Genomic DNA, 15,758 nt, shown 5'->3' with positions numbered 1-15,758 from the left:
TTTACTTATAACCATCCTGCACGGATTACTAGTTGATAAAATAAAGTTTTTGAATGCTTAGAATAGATGAATGAAAGGGATGCAGGTGGTTAGGGTTTATCTGTGGGTTACATTATACCAAACCTTTAAAATTACCTGGCTAAAATAACAGGTAATTACTGGGTTTGGCAGTAGCGAGTAAGCCTAATTGAAATCATCATATTATAACTTAAAGATTCTGATTGATTTTCAAACCTGTTCCTAAACAGACATCCCATCTTTAAATTTGAGGCTTGCACGCGGCTTAACTACCGAGCCCTGGGTAATTGTTTCACCTTCAGTAAGTTATTATGTGGAATAATACTAGTTTGGACCCAACTTATTTAAGTTTTAAAACATTTTGCTTCTTGTTTGTGTAATGTTTCATTATTTTTTTTGCATATAAACTTGTCCTATGTATTCTCATATCCCTATTTGATAGGCTAACCATTCAAGAACGTATAGCTCAACTGGACGAGTTTATGTGGAGAACTTTTTTACCAGAATATATAGGTTTGTATATTTTAAAAATTAGACAATCAATTCCTATATATCTCTAAAGCTTATTAATTATCATTAAATGATTTTCTTATCTTAATTTTTTTACTTATATCTTACCTTTCCTCATCAGAATTCCTTCACATTTTAAAATAACCATTTTTTTAGATTATTGTAACCTAAGATATAAGATTAAGTAGGACTCTATAGTGAAACTCTGTACATCTTTAAATTTTCAAATGTTACAGACTCATTTCAGCGGGTTGATTTATACTTAATGAAAGCAGATACTTCCAAAAATATACATTTTGTATTGTTTTAGGTACAAGATCCTAGGAAACAGGTAAATGCTATTTTTGAATATCAGGAATCACCTTTTTGAACAAGAGTATTTAAAAACGTCTGTTACTTTTTAAAAATCTTCATTTGGATTATGTTTAGTCTACATTAACTATGGTTAATATAATATTATTACAATGTCAATGTGGCGATTTTTAACGTTTCCAATAATTTTTATTATAAACAAGGATGACAACATCCATAAAAGCGAAGCACTGAAACGGTAGGACAAACGACATTAACACTTATATATTGTCAGAACTAAATAATCAGAATATAAATATATAAGAGTCGAAGCAAAATTCTAAGTAAATTTGTTTTAAAAAATGCTTTATACAGGATAATGTTTATGGACATACCTACATTTTAAGGACTTGATTAAAGAGTTGCTTCGCTTATAACATTATACTTTGTTCTCCCAGGAATCAATATACCAAAAATCAGATCAATCGAATGATTTTATCACATAAAAATTTGTTGTTAAAAAAGTAAAAAAATCAACATGTTTAAAACGGACGTACGGACATTTTGGTAATGATTATAGAGTTGCTACGCTTTCTAAATCGTACCTAACTATTTAAGGAATCACCATGCAAAATTTTAAATCGATAGGACAATCCTAACATGCCTAAATTAACGAAAAAAGCTATCCGTTACGGACGGACGGACGTACGGACGGACCGACCCTAATTATAGAAAAGCTTCGCTTTTAATTACAGGATAAAGTTTCATATAATAAGAAGTTGGGCACCTATCATAAAGTTATGTTTTAGCATTACCTTTACTGTCAAAGACAGTACAAATATTCAAACCTCAGTCAGCATAATAGTACTATATATCTTTTTAAATAAAGGTAGCATGCCTTATATAAATTGTTTATCTTTAATAGATATTCTGTTCATCCTGTTCTATTGGAACCTTGTGGTTATGAGCCTACACCAAAGGTTTGTAGTGTTTCAATTTTTTTGCCGCTCTTAACTAAACAAAATTGAATTTAAAATGCAAAAGGTTATCTAGAGCGCATAAAAATTGTTATTACACCTGTGACTGTTTTGTTTTGAACAGGAAAAAACTAGTGGAAGTTCTTGTAAAGGAAAAGAGACTTTCTTGCAGGTTTTATTTAAACTTATAATTTCACGCAGCTACTTTGGAAATAAAGTCTTTGCTTAAGATCTGATTATAAAAGAGTGCTAATCTGAACTGTATCAATAAAATCCTTTCTCAGCTTGTCCGTTAATAAAATGAGAAAGGACAAAGGGGGGTGTTGCAAATGCCATGCATCTGTAAAGTTTTGTATGATAAGACTTTGAAACAGGATTCCAACACATAAATTTTATGGATACTTAGCATTTGTGACACTCCCCTTTTCTCTAGGTAATGAAAATAACTGCCCTCTACTGTAATGCTGTGGCAATAAATTCTCAGGAAAGTTAATCATAATTCAATATAAATGAATTTTTTTATTCAACTTAACTTTATATTCAGTAGTTCTTATGATTCTACAAAGTATTTCCATATAGATATTACTTTTCCTTAACTAAATATTTTCTAGTTTATTTTAATAATATCTAATAATAAAAAAATGTTTTGAAATTGTAGTTTAACTGTTCTTTCAATCCTTTTTGTTTATCAAAATTAGGTTTTGTTAATAATTTTGTTAGACCCCTTCAACAAAGGAGGGTTTTTTTTAATGCAACCATCTCGTAATCAGTGAGCAAATGGCACTTAGAATTCGAATTTTGATCTGGAATTTTGCATGAGTAATCCTTGGTAGGTCTATTTTCCCTAAATTGAACAAAAAGTTGGAAAAGTAACGGCTAACGGCTGGCGGCTCAGTAGTTTAGCCATTTCTAAACTATTCTCAAGGGAAATCATCACGAAACCTATCTCCACATAATACCTTAAGCTGCTCCAAAACGTTTTCAAACGGTTCTAGCCGCTAGTTGCTGGTACTAGAAATCAAAAATGTTTTTTTTGCATCATTTCACATGATTTAAAGCAAAAATATGTTTCAAAAAGTTTATTCCTACATCATTTATGGCATATTTGCCCTAAAAATAGCCACAAAACGGCTAAACGGCTGAGCCGTTAGCCGTTACTTTTTCGACTTTGTTCGATTTAGGGAAAATAGACCTACCAAGGATTACTCATGCAAAATTCCAGATCAAAATTCGAATTCTAAGTGCCATTTGCTCACTGATTACGAGATGGTTGCATTAAAAAACCTATAAGAAACATATTAGGTTATTTAGCATGCCTAAAACATTGTGCAGTATATATGTTAAACTTACTTCAGTGGGGTTCGCCATTTTACCTGTCACATGAACTTCCGGATGGTGTCACATATTTAAGTGAGGCTGAACACCTTATGGCCAATTTGATGACCATCAATTGGCTGGACACTCTTAGGTATACAAAGGAGGGAGGGGGGGGGGGGGGGGCAGGTGTGAAACCAAAACTAAAAGTCAAAGAAATTCCAATTAAAAAATAACAGTACTGAAAATTGGAACGGTAGTGGGTTTTAAGAAACGGCGGCAAAACCGCCAATTTTGAATCATTTGAGAGAATGACTTATTTTTCAGCCATAAAATTTTCTAATATTTCAAAAGTGTTTGTATATTTAAAGTTTCATATAAGAATATAAAGGTAATTTGGTAAAGAAAAATTTGTCTCAAATAATTCCAAATTGTCTATTTGGTGAAATAGGCAAACAATGTTTTTTTTTCGCCGAGAGCGGCGGTTCTGCAGCCATTTCTTCTCAGTTTCATATTGTACCACTTTAAAGCTAACTCCATGCCAAATTTCAGTGCTATTATTTTTTTCGTTTATGTGTTTCAATATCTTCAAAATGTAAAAATCCAAACATTTGCCATAGGTTTTTAAATTCTAGTTATTTACTTTAATACTACCGACTATGCCCATAGGAGCCTCAAGTAGCCTTTGAGGGGGAGGGGGGGGGGAGGTTTTGAAATTAGACACACTCCACTTTATTTTTTTGTTTTAAATTAAAGAATAATTTTTTTTGCGGTTAATTTTTATTCTAGTGATGATTTCTGTGGAGAGGATAATCTACTTATAGTTATAAAACTTCCCAGGACCTATGAGAAGCTGCACTGTAAAGAAGAACCATATTGGTTCAGCAGTTAGCAAGATTCTTCGGTACAGAGAGACATACACACACATAATCAGAGATTCTTTTACTTTATTGTAAGAATAATAAGTTAGTTAAATTGAGTATTTTAATGAATATTATTTTTATTAGGCATCCAGAGCCCTTGTTTGACTTTAACCTGTTTAAACGCCCAACTGAACTGCAAATCGCCAATGGTAAATTTTCAATTCCAGAATTTTCAAATAACAAAAGAAATTTATAAGTGACTAAGAGAAGAAATCTTATTATTTTAAACGCAGCATAAGAATTCCACATACTGTTTTTAAATATATGTGGCACTGAAAAATATACATTTGTGAAAGTTTTTTACATTTTAAACATATTATTAAAACTAGGTTATGTATGCAGTAAAGAAGATTGTTCTTGATGAATTAAAATTTCTAAATTAAACTACCAAATGAGAGTTGAACCATATAATGATTTTAGGTCTTCTGATCCCTGTAAATGTCCTGAGTAGAGAAGAGACCGAATTTCCTCAGCTTTTCCGCACAGATTTCCATGAACTTTGCCAAGGAAAAGTTGTATAAATGTTTGTTATTCTTGAATAATGTTTTGTTAAGTAGTTAGGGCAGTGTGGTTATTCTTGTTCAGTAGAGCTATATGCAGTTTTTATAGGTATATAATTCCTTTAAAAAAATGCATCCACCGCTGTTGACGGAAGAATCAAGCACATCTCCGGTTTTGTGACATAATATAAAAATGGTATTGATTTATGAATATGCCTTTATATGATTGTAAATTAACTTAACTAGAGTGTCAATCAAGTCCCCTTTCGTTGTTATGTAGGTTATCACTGGTAAAATAAATATAAATTATACAAACTTAACAGGAACATTTATACTGCGAAAAGCTGAAGAAATTGTATGTGACATGAGGTAATTGATTTAATACTGTTATAAAATTTTTCCCTTTATTATTGGTCTTATTTGTTGATCACTTAGTGTGTGTACGAGCAATCCTCTTATGATAAATAATAGGTATCTATTAAGTAAACTTTAAACCTCTTTTGTTTTTGTTAAATTGCAAAATTGAAACAAATATTCAAGCTATTAACTAGTTACTAATCTTTTTAGGAGAAAACAACTTGTTACAGCGTTTGAAGATCTAACACTTTTCCATGAAGCAATGGATACACCTCCAGAGTACATTCAAGGTAAAAACTTAATTTCAAAGTTATATTAAGTGAAACAAATGTGATGTAACATCCTAACTAGGGTTGGGCCGGACACTTTTGGCCGGATACCGGATATCCGGCTGATTTCTAATTCCGGATATCCTGTTCCGGCCGGATATCTTGCAAACGTTCGATATCCGGCAATATACCGGATATCCGGCCGGATATCCGGCGTCAAAAATTATCCGGATATCATGTAACCGGATAGTTTTAATATCCGGTATCCGGCCAGATAACCGGATATCCGGCGTCAAAAATTATCCAAATATCATGTAACCGGATAGTTCTAATATCCGGTATCCGGCCGGATAATGAAAATGACCGGATATCCGGCCCAACTCTAATCCTAACTTTATTTAATCTTTTACCTAATATTTATGATTGCCAAAAAAATTAAATTTTAAAATAGATAACTGCCTTAAATGTGATCAATGTTAATATTTATAAACAGATTTGATCCAGCATACATTGGCACCCTTCCCTGTCTAGCCGCAACGCTCGGCTCCCTAGTTCAATCGTGGGGGGGGGGGGGTTAAGGTATAAAAATTTACTAAATTGAAAAAAAATATTTCTAAGAGGATAACGCCCATTTGATTCGCTTGTTGGCTATACCTTATTCCTGGATTTCATCATTTCAATAAGAAAAAAATTCAAATAATCTGTTTCCCCATTTTAAAGTTGATTCATCCGGCCCCAGAGATGATGGAAAGTCGCCCCCACACTACATAGACATCATTGAAAAAATATTAAACGTTTAATTATCATTGCAATAAATTTATAAATAAACCTTCTATATTATCATGAATAAATAATATTAAAAAGGGTGTTTCCTTATTTAAACGAGATCTAAGCACATAAAATTTTAGGATACATCTACAGATGTCCTGATGTCCAGCCACATAACTATGACCAGATATGGAGAGTATTAGACCAAGATATTCCAATTCCTCCTTGGGCTCCAAATCAAAACATATTGCTCGTTCCAGGTATTTTTAAGTTTTTAGGTTTTCTTTATTGTATTTTCTGTTCTTTTGAAATACAAAATAACATCTGCCTGTTTCTTATATTGTCCCAATTAATGCTATCCTGTGATAATCTACTTACAGATCATGAAACTTAAGAGGTTAACCTATCTTGTTATGATTGTAATTCTTAAGACAATTTCGAATGATTAAACAGTAAAGGTCTTCTAATCATTTGAGAAAAGAAATATTTGACTAGTCTTACAATTGTGTTGAAGTTAAAGTAGAAGTTTACTAAGATAGAACTTTAGTTTTGGTTTAATTATTACCTTTTCTTTAGACATACCAAGTCGCATGAACAGCAGAAGGAGTACAAGAAGGGTTGCCATTGCATACCAGAGGTAGTTGATTTAATGCATATAAATGTGATATACTTCTTTTTAATTCCCATTATACATATTTGTCACTTCTTCCGCAAAATAAAATTAGTTTTTTAGTGTTTTCTCGCCTTTTATTTAGCCCTTGGGACATCTAAACTGTTTGTCTATCTATTTGTCCAGTTGTTACTACTTTTTCAAATAACTCTAGATGGTACTTTTCACGAACGAGAGCAAGTGATTCTAAGCACCTTCCATCAATGATTCTATCAGCTATACTATTCTATTCTATTCACAAAAAAGCATTTAGAAGCAATGCTGGAAGGTGCTCAGAAAAACTTGCTCTCATCTGTGGAATTGGATAGTCCCTTTTGGCTATGGTATAGCTGAAAGATTGATTCCTCCAATTTTAAACTTATCTTACCTAGCCTAATCAATACTACTGACGTCTGCTTCGTATCATTCATCCAATGTCTGCCCGGTGTATGTCCGTTTGTAATCAGTGAAGTGAAGCGGTAAGTTTTATTGCCTCAAACAGAGTTTGTTTTACAGTTGTAATATAAAAAAGGACTATAAAAAGTGATGAAATGCATATGTTTTCAGAGACGGAACCGCACCAATCCTAAACCTGCTCCAATATCGCTCAGAGGCTTTAAAACCCCTCACAATGTGGTGTTGCGGACCTAGAGGACCACAGGTGTCAAATTGTCCCCTGGGTGCCAGAACCAATTGCCCAGACAGCCATGTTGGGGCAGGTATTAAATTTTTAAAGATTTGTTAAGGTTAAAGAACAAATATTTAATGTATAAACCATGGAAGTGACTGTCCACATGATTTTTAGATGGAGTTGGCAGGGCATCTGTACAGATTTTTTTGGTTTATAGGCTTTAGTTCAGAGATACAAATTAAAATATGTTTATTATATACATAAGAATACTGAATATTACAACATATCTGCATCATATATCTGACTTAAAGAGTTTTAGAATAGTTATTTCTCGCATCGTATTATAAACAGCTTTCCGCGGATATAGAATGTACAATTATAAGATTAAAACCAGTATTTTTAGCCCCGAAGTTCCGGTAGAAAGCTGGATATAATATGATGCTAGACATAGTTTTTTCGTATGGATGAGAACCGTTTCCTATCCACCGGATTCAAATGAATACGAGAATAGTAATTTCTCGCATCGTATTATAAACGGCTTTCCGCGGATATAGAAAGTATTATGAGATTAAAACTAGTTTTTTTAGCCCCGAGGTGCCAAAGGCACTGGCTAAAAAACTGGTTTTAATCTTATAATTGTACATTTCTATATTTGTTCCTATCCACCGGATTCGAATGAATACGATAATAGTTATTTCTTTCATCGTATTATAAACCGCTTTCCGCGGATATAGAATGTACAATTATAAGATTAAAACTAGTTTTTTTTAGCCCCGAGGTGCTGAAGGCGCGGGCTAAAAAAACTAGTTTTAATCTTATGATTGTACATTTCTATATTCGTAGAAAGCTGGATATAATACGATGCTAGACATAGTTTTTTCGTATGGATGAGAACCGGTTCCTATCCACCGGATTCGAATGAATACGAGAAAATTTATTAAAATGTACCTAATTTAGTTATTCTTTTGGCTGGAATCTTAAGTCATAGACCAGATCTATACCTCAGCACTCATCGAAGGGCAAATTACCTTGATCCAGGTGAATAATATTAAGAGAGTGGGTGGGTTTAACATTTTTAAAACCCAAACTAAATGTCAAAGAAACTCAATTTAAACAAAGAGTCACAGCAGTCGCTTTTAAGAGAAACAATGTGGAACTGTAAAGAAATGGCAGCAAAACTGCGCCTATTGTCGAGAAAAGCTGTTTTCCGCCTAAATTGTTTTGCCTTTCTCGCTAAATTAGACAATTTATAATTACCTGAGACAACTTATTTTACTTATATTTTCACTTAACACTTATTATGCTTGTCTCAAATGATTCAAAATTGTTTAATTTGGTCAAAAAGACAAAAAAATACGGCTGGAAACGACAGTTTTCAGCGAAAGTGGTGGTTCCGCCGACGTTTCTTAACAGTTCCACATTTAATTTCTTTAAATACATTTAATATATTACTTTGATATCTAATATTAATTTCAGGACATGATCTTCCTATGGAGGCCCAGATTGAAATCCTACAAAACTACGAAAATTAAATAATCATCATACTCTTTGCCGCTCCCAGTCGGTTTTAACCGGTTCTAGCTGGTAGCCGCTGGTACTTGAAATCTAAACAATATTTTTTTGTATCATTTCACATGAGTTAAAGCAAAAATATGTTTCTAAAAGTTGATTCCTACGTAATTAATGATAGATTTGCCTGAAAAATAGCCAAAAAACCGGCTAAAGGCTGAGCCGTTAGCCGTTACTTTTCCAAGTTTTTGTTCGATTTTGGGAAAATAGACATAACGAGATGGTTGCATTACCCCCCCCCCCCCTTTGTATATGTTCTATGAGGTTAGTATGTCTGTTCATATGTACAGTTACTTATTTTGTCATTTTTAAATCTATTTTTCTTTAGTTTAACTTATCTTGTTTTTCATTAGTTCAGTGTACATTATATATTTCAAGATTTAAGATAAAATTTTTAAAAACATTGTTTATTTTACTATTTTTATTGATGTAAAAATAAAACTACTTTGTTAAAACTTAATTTTATAAAACTTTTAATCGGATTTTGATTTCTTTGCTTTAAGTATCAGAAAATGATATAATAATATGTAGACATTCTTTTCAAAGTCGTAAGTTTTTGTAAAAAATATTTGTTTTCAGACAGAACAGCATAATGAGCTTTTTAGACCCTCTGTATTATGGGGAAGACGTTGAAATTAATGACTTGGTAATGGTTTTTTTAACACAAATTAAAGATATTTTTATACTTAAATCTCCAAAGCAGTGATATACATAAGTTTGTATGTTAGGGAATAAACATTGCATTGGGGATATTTTCTTATAAGGATGTCTTCTTTGACCCGCAATGATTGACATATTTTTAGTAGTAGTGTGCAATTTACTCTATAACTTGCATCGGTCCATACATTTGTCTGTCAAGAAAGTTATAACAATCAAACTTTAATGTTTTTTTTCAATGATTTTTTTTTATATCTTTCAGCGTTTCGGAGCCGGAGCCGGGAACAGCAACATTTTTGGTGGAGCCGGAGCCGTATTTTTCGTTAAAAACGGCTCCGGCTCCAGATTAGCTAAAAATGATTTTTTAAAGTAATATTATAATTTGGCTACGGTCTATTTCCATATAATAAACTGGAAAACTATTGTTGCTTAACAAATAGACACACATCCTTCTACTTTTATATAGCTTTAATCAAATAAAAGCTAAATATTTTATATTATTTATTTTATTTTATCAAATTCAATAATGAACAAAAATTGATATATTAATTTTAAGGTATGAGCTGGAGCAGGAGTCGGAGCCGGAGCCACATCAAAATTAAACGGCTCCGACATGCTGATATCTTAACTTCTTATGGATATTGATGTAAATTTAAATTTGTCTGAATACTGTAAAATGTATATTAATTTTCAGGCGTCTCTCAAGAAAGAAGTCAAGAATTATCTTCACTTGAATGGAATAAGGAATTAAAATAACCACAAAAAAATCTCGATTTTTAAGTGAAATAAATACCTGCGTTAAAATCAGAAATTAAATGTACATTCGGTTGTTTTAATAAATAAATAATGTAGGACCGAAATTTTTGCCAGAAAAGTCCTGGGGACAAGTCGGTCAGTGTTTTCACATCTTCTAAACGAGAAAAAAATGGAATGGTCCGAGCTTGACCTCAGGTTAATTGAATAATAGAACTAAAAAATATCATTGTCTGAGCTTTATTAGTGCATTCTTCTCTCATAAAAAAATTACATTATTTCTATTTTTTGAAAATATAAAGTAAATGTTTTAATATCGTGTAATACTGGACTATAGATAATTATATTGAAAGTAAAATAAAATTAGGAATAGCTTGTCAAAGCAATGTTGGCAATCATGGATGTTACAAAAATAAATTTAAATCATATTATAATTTTGATCTTTACAACAATCTCCTCCAAAGATTATTTCTCTCCATTAACTATTTAATATTTATTTTCAGGAAAAAAACTTACTTCCAACGGATGAGGAGAATTATCAAACAAAAATTTTTGTTAAAGTAGAATAATGGTCCCTTTTTTGGCAACGCCCCTTAAGGGGCGATTTGTCGTATTTTCATGGCTTTTGATAGGTTATTTTATGTTAGGTTAGGTTATATTGGGCTAGATGATTGCACTGTAGGGTAAGGTAATTTGGCCCGCAGGGGCTAGAAATAGGTGAAAAGCTACTGTTAAATACTAAGAAACGACTCTTAAGGGACGTTGCCACGAAAAGAACTATACCCATTACCCAATCATTTTGTTGTAGTTATTTCTGATAGTATTGATTAGGGATGGCAATTCGTCAAATTTTTGGACCGGATCCGGATTCTTACAATAATCCGTCCAACAAAAAAGGCGGATTCCGGATTCTAGCAATATTTTTAAAGACTTTTTTTTAAATTAAAAATGTAAGTGCTACATATGTCCTATAATTCACTTCCGAGAACCAAATTTTAAAATATATATGTATATACCTAATGATGATAATCTTTGCCTTCAAAAAGGTGGAGTTGAAAGAAAAAACTCAAGACGCTAATTTTAGCCTACCAATTAAGAATTCGAATCCGCTATTAAAAAACGTCCGGATACGGATTCCAAAATTAACCAAAAATTAGGCGGATCCCGGATCCGGATTGCCAACCCTAGTATTGATACTTTCCATTGAATCTTTAAAACCCATGGTTTGATAATATCTATGAGTAAGGGAATACATGGAAAAAGAGGCAAAATGGGCTGGTATTTGTAAAAAAACTAAATTTTTAAAAAATAAAGCCATATTTATGTAAATTCTAATGTATTTCTGTAATCGAATAAAAAAGAAACTAACTGAATGAATTAGAGGGGAGTGGGAGGGCCTCGTAGCTACTTTATTAATTTTTATTTTTTTTATCACCTACTTCGAGAAAAAACTAAGGAGGGGGGGGGGGGGAGGGATTAAATAATTTTTGCAGCCGGGGAAAAAAATAATCGTGTACAGAATATGATTATAGACCCTAATTTTTTTTTGATTTTTTTACCTTAAGATAGATTTATTAAATGTTACTTGTATTGTATGTATTAATTTTTTACTGTTGATTATTGTTATTTAGTTGTTAATGAATTGTTAATATTGTTGAATTTATGCATGATATTTGTTATATTTTTTATTTGTTATATATTTTTGTCAATTTTATGTAATGTATTTTGTTACTAAATGTTGCCTAAGGGGGAAGTGCTGTTTGTAGTAGAGCTTTTGGGAAGGGGGATTTTATCGGGATATAGCTAATCTGCTTTCCCGCAAACTGCTTTAAATTACATTATATTTAGAGCCTGTGATTTTTGACATGCTCAAAAGTTAAACCAAGCCAAAACAGTTTATTAGCAAAATTCTTAAGTTCGCTTAAATAGATCAAGCTTCACTTTTTTTCAAGTGAACCTATTCTCCCTTGCCCAAACTACAAAACAGCACTTCCCCATTTAAATTTTTTTCAGAAATTTTCTGAATATGTTGAGAATGAAAGAAAAAAAACTATTGTTCAAAACATAAGTTGGAGGTAACATTTATCTTATGCTAATTTAAAGATTTAAGAAATCAAATCCTTTTTCCCAAATATTTTTCACTACTGAAAGTGCATAAATAAACAAGGATGACAACATCCATCAAAGCGAAGCACTGAAACGGTAGGACAAACGGACATTAACAATTGTATAGTGTCAGAACTGAATAATCATAATATAAATGTATAAGAGTCAAAGCAAAATTGTAAGTAAATTTGTTGAAAAACTGCTTGATTTAGGATAATGTTTATGGACATACTTACATTTTTAGGACTTGATTATAGAGTTGCTTCGCTTATTACATCATACTTTGTTGTCCCAGGAATCAATATACCAAAAATCAGATCAATCGGATGATTAGATCACATAAAAATTTGTTGTAAAAAAAGTAAAAAAATCAACATGTTAAAAATGGACGTACGGACATTTTGGTGATGATTATAGAGTTGCTACGCTTTTTAAATCGTACCTAACTATTAAGGAATCAACATACAAAATTTGAAATCGATAGGACAATTCTAACATGCCTAAATTAACGGAAAAAGCTATCTGTTACGGACGGACAGACGGACGTACGGACGGACCGACCCTAATTATAGAAAACCTTCGCTTTTAAAAAGTAAGATAACAAGGATAACAACATTCTTAAAAGCAAAGCTCTGAAAGGGCAGGAGAAACAAACGTTAACACTTGTTGAGTCTTAGAACTGATAAAGCAGAATATTAATGTATAAGTCTATATAAAATTGTAAATGAATTTATTCTAAAACTGCTTAGGTACAGGATACTGTTACAGGATATATTGACATATTTAGGAGTTGATAATAAAGAGGCTTTATTTATTACATTGTACCTTGTTGTAATAGAAATCATATTTTAGAAATCAAATGAAATGAATTATTATTTCACATAATTTTTTTTTGTAAAACTGGTTAAAAAGCTAAATATTTTAAATGGACAACAATGCTATACTTGCTACACTTCCTAAATTGTACTTAACTGTTACAGGAATCATCATTCTACCTGTCCAGCTACAATTAATGTAGAGAAGTTGCTACTTTTTATGATGCAAGGGTGAGAAGAAGAAAAATGCGGACCTTTTCAAAACTTGAATTGCTTGGCTGGTGTTAATAGTAGAAAAATATTACGCATTTCGGTTTTAAAATATCCGTATTTTTTTGCTCACCCCTTAAGGGGGGGGGGGGGTGGGATGTGGAGACTCGTAACACAACATTCCAGCAATTTTATTTTGGGCGCTACTCCCATAGTTTTAGCGATAATTTGGTAAAATCTTTTGGGTTGTGTCACTAACTACCCTAAGTTCACAACCATTTTCCGCCGCCGCCCAAAAATTTTTTTTCTTTAAATTCTCGTTTATGAAGGTATATCTTAAATTCAGTGCTTCTCCTGTGCTTTTGAAGATATTGGAACCAAATCTTTTTAGGGTGTCACTAATTACCCAAAGTTTTGGTATCTTAAAAAAAACGGCGGCGGCATCGCCGTTCACCGCCGCCGCCAAAAAAAATGTGTTATCATTTGAGACCATGTTATTTATTTTTTTTAAAATTCTCTTATAACCAACCCTGCGGGGGACTTTTTTCAAATTCTCGTTAATCAGTACTACTCCTCTGCTTGTGAAGATATTGGAACCAAATCGTTTATGGTGGGTCAGTAAAAAAGATCAAAACAAAAAATGATGATTTGACCGCTGCTCACGCCGTTTTCAGCCGCCGCCGCCAAAATTTGTTTTTTCCATTCGTCGCAGAATTAGGCGATTTGAAAACATTTGAGACAATGTTGTTTTTTTGTCGGTGGAAAATGGCGGCAAACGGCGTTCCCGCCGCCGTTTTTTTTTGAAAGATACCAAAACTTGAGGTAATTAGTGACACAACCCAAAAGATTTTACCAAAATATCTTTAAAACTAAGGGAGTAGCGCCTAAAATAAAATTGCTGGTATGTCATGTTATGAGTCACTACATCCCCCCCCCCCACCCCCTTAAAATAAAACCTATTAACTTATTGATATTTTACTTTTAGATTGAATACAATTGTCACTGTCAACTTTGAGCCGGCCTTTCTAATAACCTCATAGCAGATGGAACAGAACCAAAAGAAGAATTAAATGTTGATAAGACTATGTGAAAAGATAACAAAATTAAGTGGAGAACTAAATCATATGACATAAAAGTTTCCGTGTGAACTGTGCAGCCTTACATTGGTTCATATACTTTCTTCATATTTCTGATGCGATCCATTTTTTTATATTTTAGATAAACTATTTCTAAGTAAATTGTATAAAACCAACATGTATGTATGTATAGGTATATGTTATTTATAATAAAAATTGTGATCAATTATTATATCTCCTTTAGTCAAAAACACATTGGTTGACCCCTAATTTTAATAGGTTGTTTAGTTTTGTTTGAATAGAATGAAATACTACCATAGATTATTTATTCCTTTTATTTGAATAAAAGTCCTGTAGTTTTCACTTATTCCACCAATTAAAAAGTAAATTCAATGCTTTCTTGTCGTTTGTATGGCCGTTACGACATATAAACGGAGGGTTTCAAAAAAATTTGTCTTGCATTTTATTTCACACTTTTATTTTTGATTAAGTATAGCTAGAAGAATGATTTTGAGTTTTTAAAATTTTGTACTTGAGCTTAATCAATCTTCCGTTTTAAAACCGTCATACTAAGCCTAATCAATCTGGGCCACTGGAGTCCGCATCATGTAATTTGTATGTCTGTTCTTCCCAAATAATGATGTCTAAGTATTTTAGCAAAAAAAATATAACTGTCCACAGTAGGGCTAGAAGAATATTTTAAAGTTTTGAAATTGTCTAACCAATTTTAATCTATCTAGGACACTATTGTGTTCCCATCATGTCATTTGTATGTTCATACGTCTATTTTGTTTATTTTTTGTAGGTTGAATGACAGTCAATGTAAATTACATACTTGATACTCAAAACAGTGAGAATTTTTTTGACACCATATTCCACAAAAACTTTGAAAATTGGACCATAAATATCAAAGATATGAGGAAATGCGTAAAAAAAGCTACCTGTACTTTCATCTTTGATTATAAAAATCCCTGGGAACTACGGGATAGGAGGTTGTGCACAATAATGGGCTGGACAAGGGGGATAATTCAAGGATTTATTTTTAGAATTTAAGCTTCTGTAGGGCGAAAGTTACTTTTAAGAATATTGGCGACCGCTGTTCATCATTTTTCACCACCAAATAAAAACTATTTTTCTTTACATTTCTCACTGAATTAGGTTATTTTGAGGCCATTTTGTTTTATAAAAAATATCCCACTGTTAACTAACCCTGCAGAGAAACAATTTCTTTTATTTTGCTTGTTTTGGAACTGTGAAAAATCACGTTGGAACCGCCCCCATCGCCGTTAAATTTTTTAATATGCTATCAAATGCTACTATACAAATTGCTAAAGTCAAAGTTACATTGATTAAGATATTTTTTGC

General features: G+C 32.2%; 1 protein-coding gene and 1 long non-coding RNA gene across 2 annotated transcripts; both read left to right on the top strand.

Moving 5' to 3' along the window:
- Positions 1–79: 79 nt before the first annotated feature.
- LOC145326634 (uncharacterized) lies at positions 80–2,289 on the top strand. The gene is made up of 5 exons (XR_013881930.1): positions 80–85; positions 461–531; positions 839–859; positions 1,745–1,799; positions 2,230–2,289. It is a non-coding gene; the product is annotated as an uncharacterized LOC145326634 (long non-coding RNA).
- An 851-nt stretch (positions 2,290–3,140) lies between these two features.
- On the top strand, positions 3,141–10,185 carry LOC145327029 (uncharacterized). Its single transcript, XM_080170513.1, has 11 exons — positions 3,141–3,264; positions 4,118–4,182; positions 4,454–4,543; positions 4,860–4,902; positions 5,101–5,180; positions 6,068–6,187; positions 6,504–6,564; positions 7,144–7,295; positions 8,165–8,245; positions 8,684–9,422; positions 10,128–10,185. Exons 1-10 carry the CDS (start codon positions 3,224–3,226, stop codon positions 8,737–8,739), a joined length of 789 nt encoding a protein of 262 aa, XP_080026639.1. The 5' UTR covers positions 3,141–3,223; the 3' UTR covers positions 8,740–9,422; positions 10,128–10,185.
- The last annotated feature ends 5,573 nt before the right edge of the window (positions 10,186–15,758 follow it).

This window comes from Acartia tonsa, chromosome 8 (genome assembly GCF_053477335.1).
Source record: "Acartia tonsa isolate MP-2025a chromosome 8, ASM5347733v1, whole genome shotgun sequence".
Classification (NCBI taxonomy): domain Eukaryota; kingdom Metazoa; phylum Arthropoda; class Copepoda; order Calanoida; family Acartiidae; genus Acartia; species Acartia tonsa.
This window is presented reverse-complemented; position numbering and strand designations above follow the sequence as displayed.

Bases quoted from the DNA above. Each gene is read 5' to 3' on its own strand.
- LOC145327029 (XM_080170513.1), top strand. From the start codon at position 3,224: ATGGCCAATTTGATGACCATCAATTGGCTGGACACTCTTAG. The intron at 4,183-4,453 runs GTAAATTTTCAA...TAATGATTTTAG, and splicing joins TGAACTGCAAATCGCCAATG to GTCTTCTGATCCCTGTAAAT. The intron at 6,188-6,503 runs GTATTTTTAAGT...CCTTTTCTTTAG, and splicing joins AAACATATTGCTCGTTCCAG to ACATACCAAGTCGCATGAAC.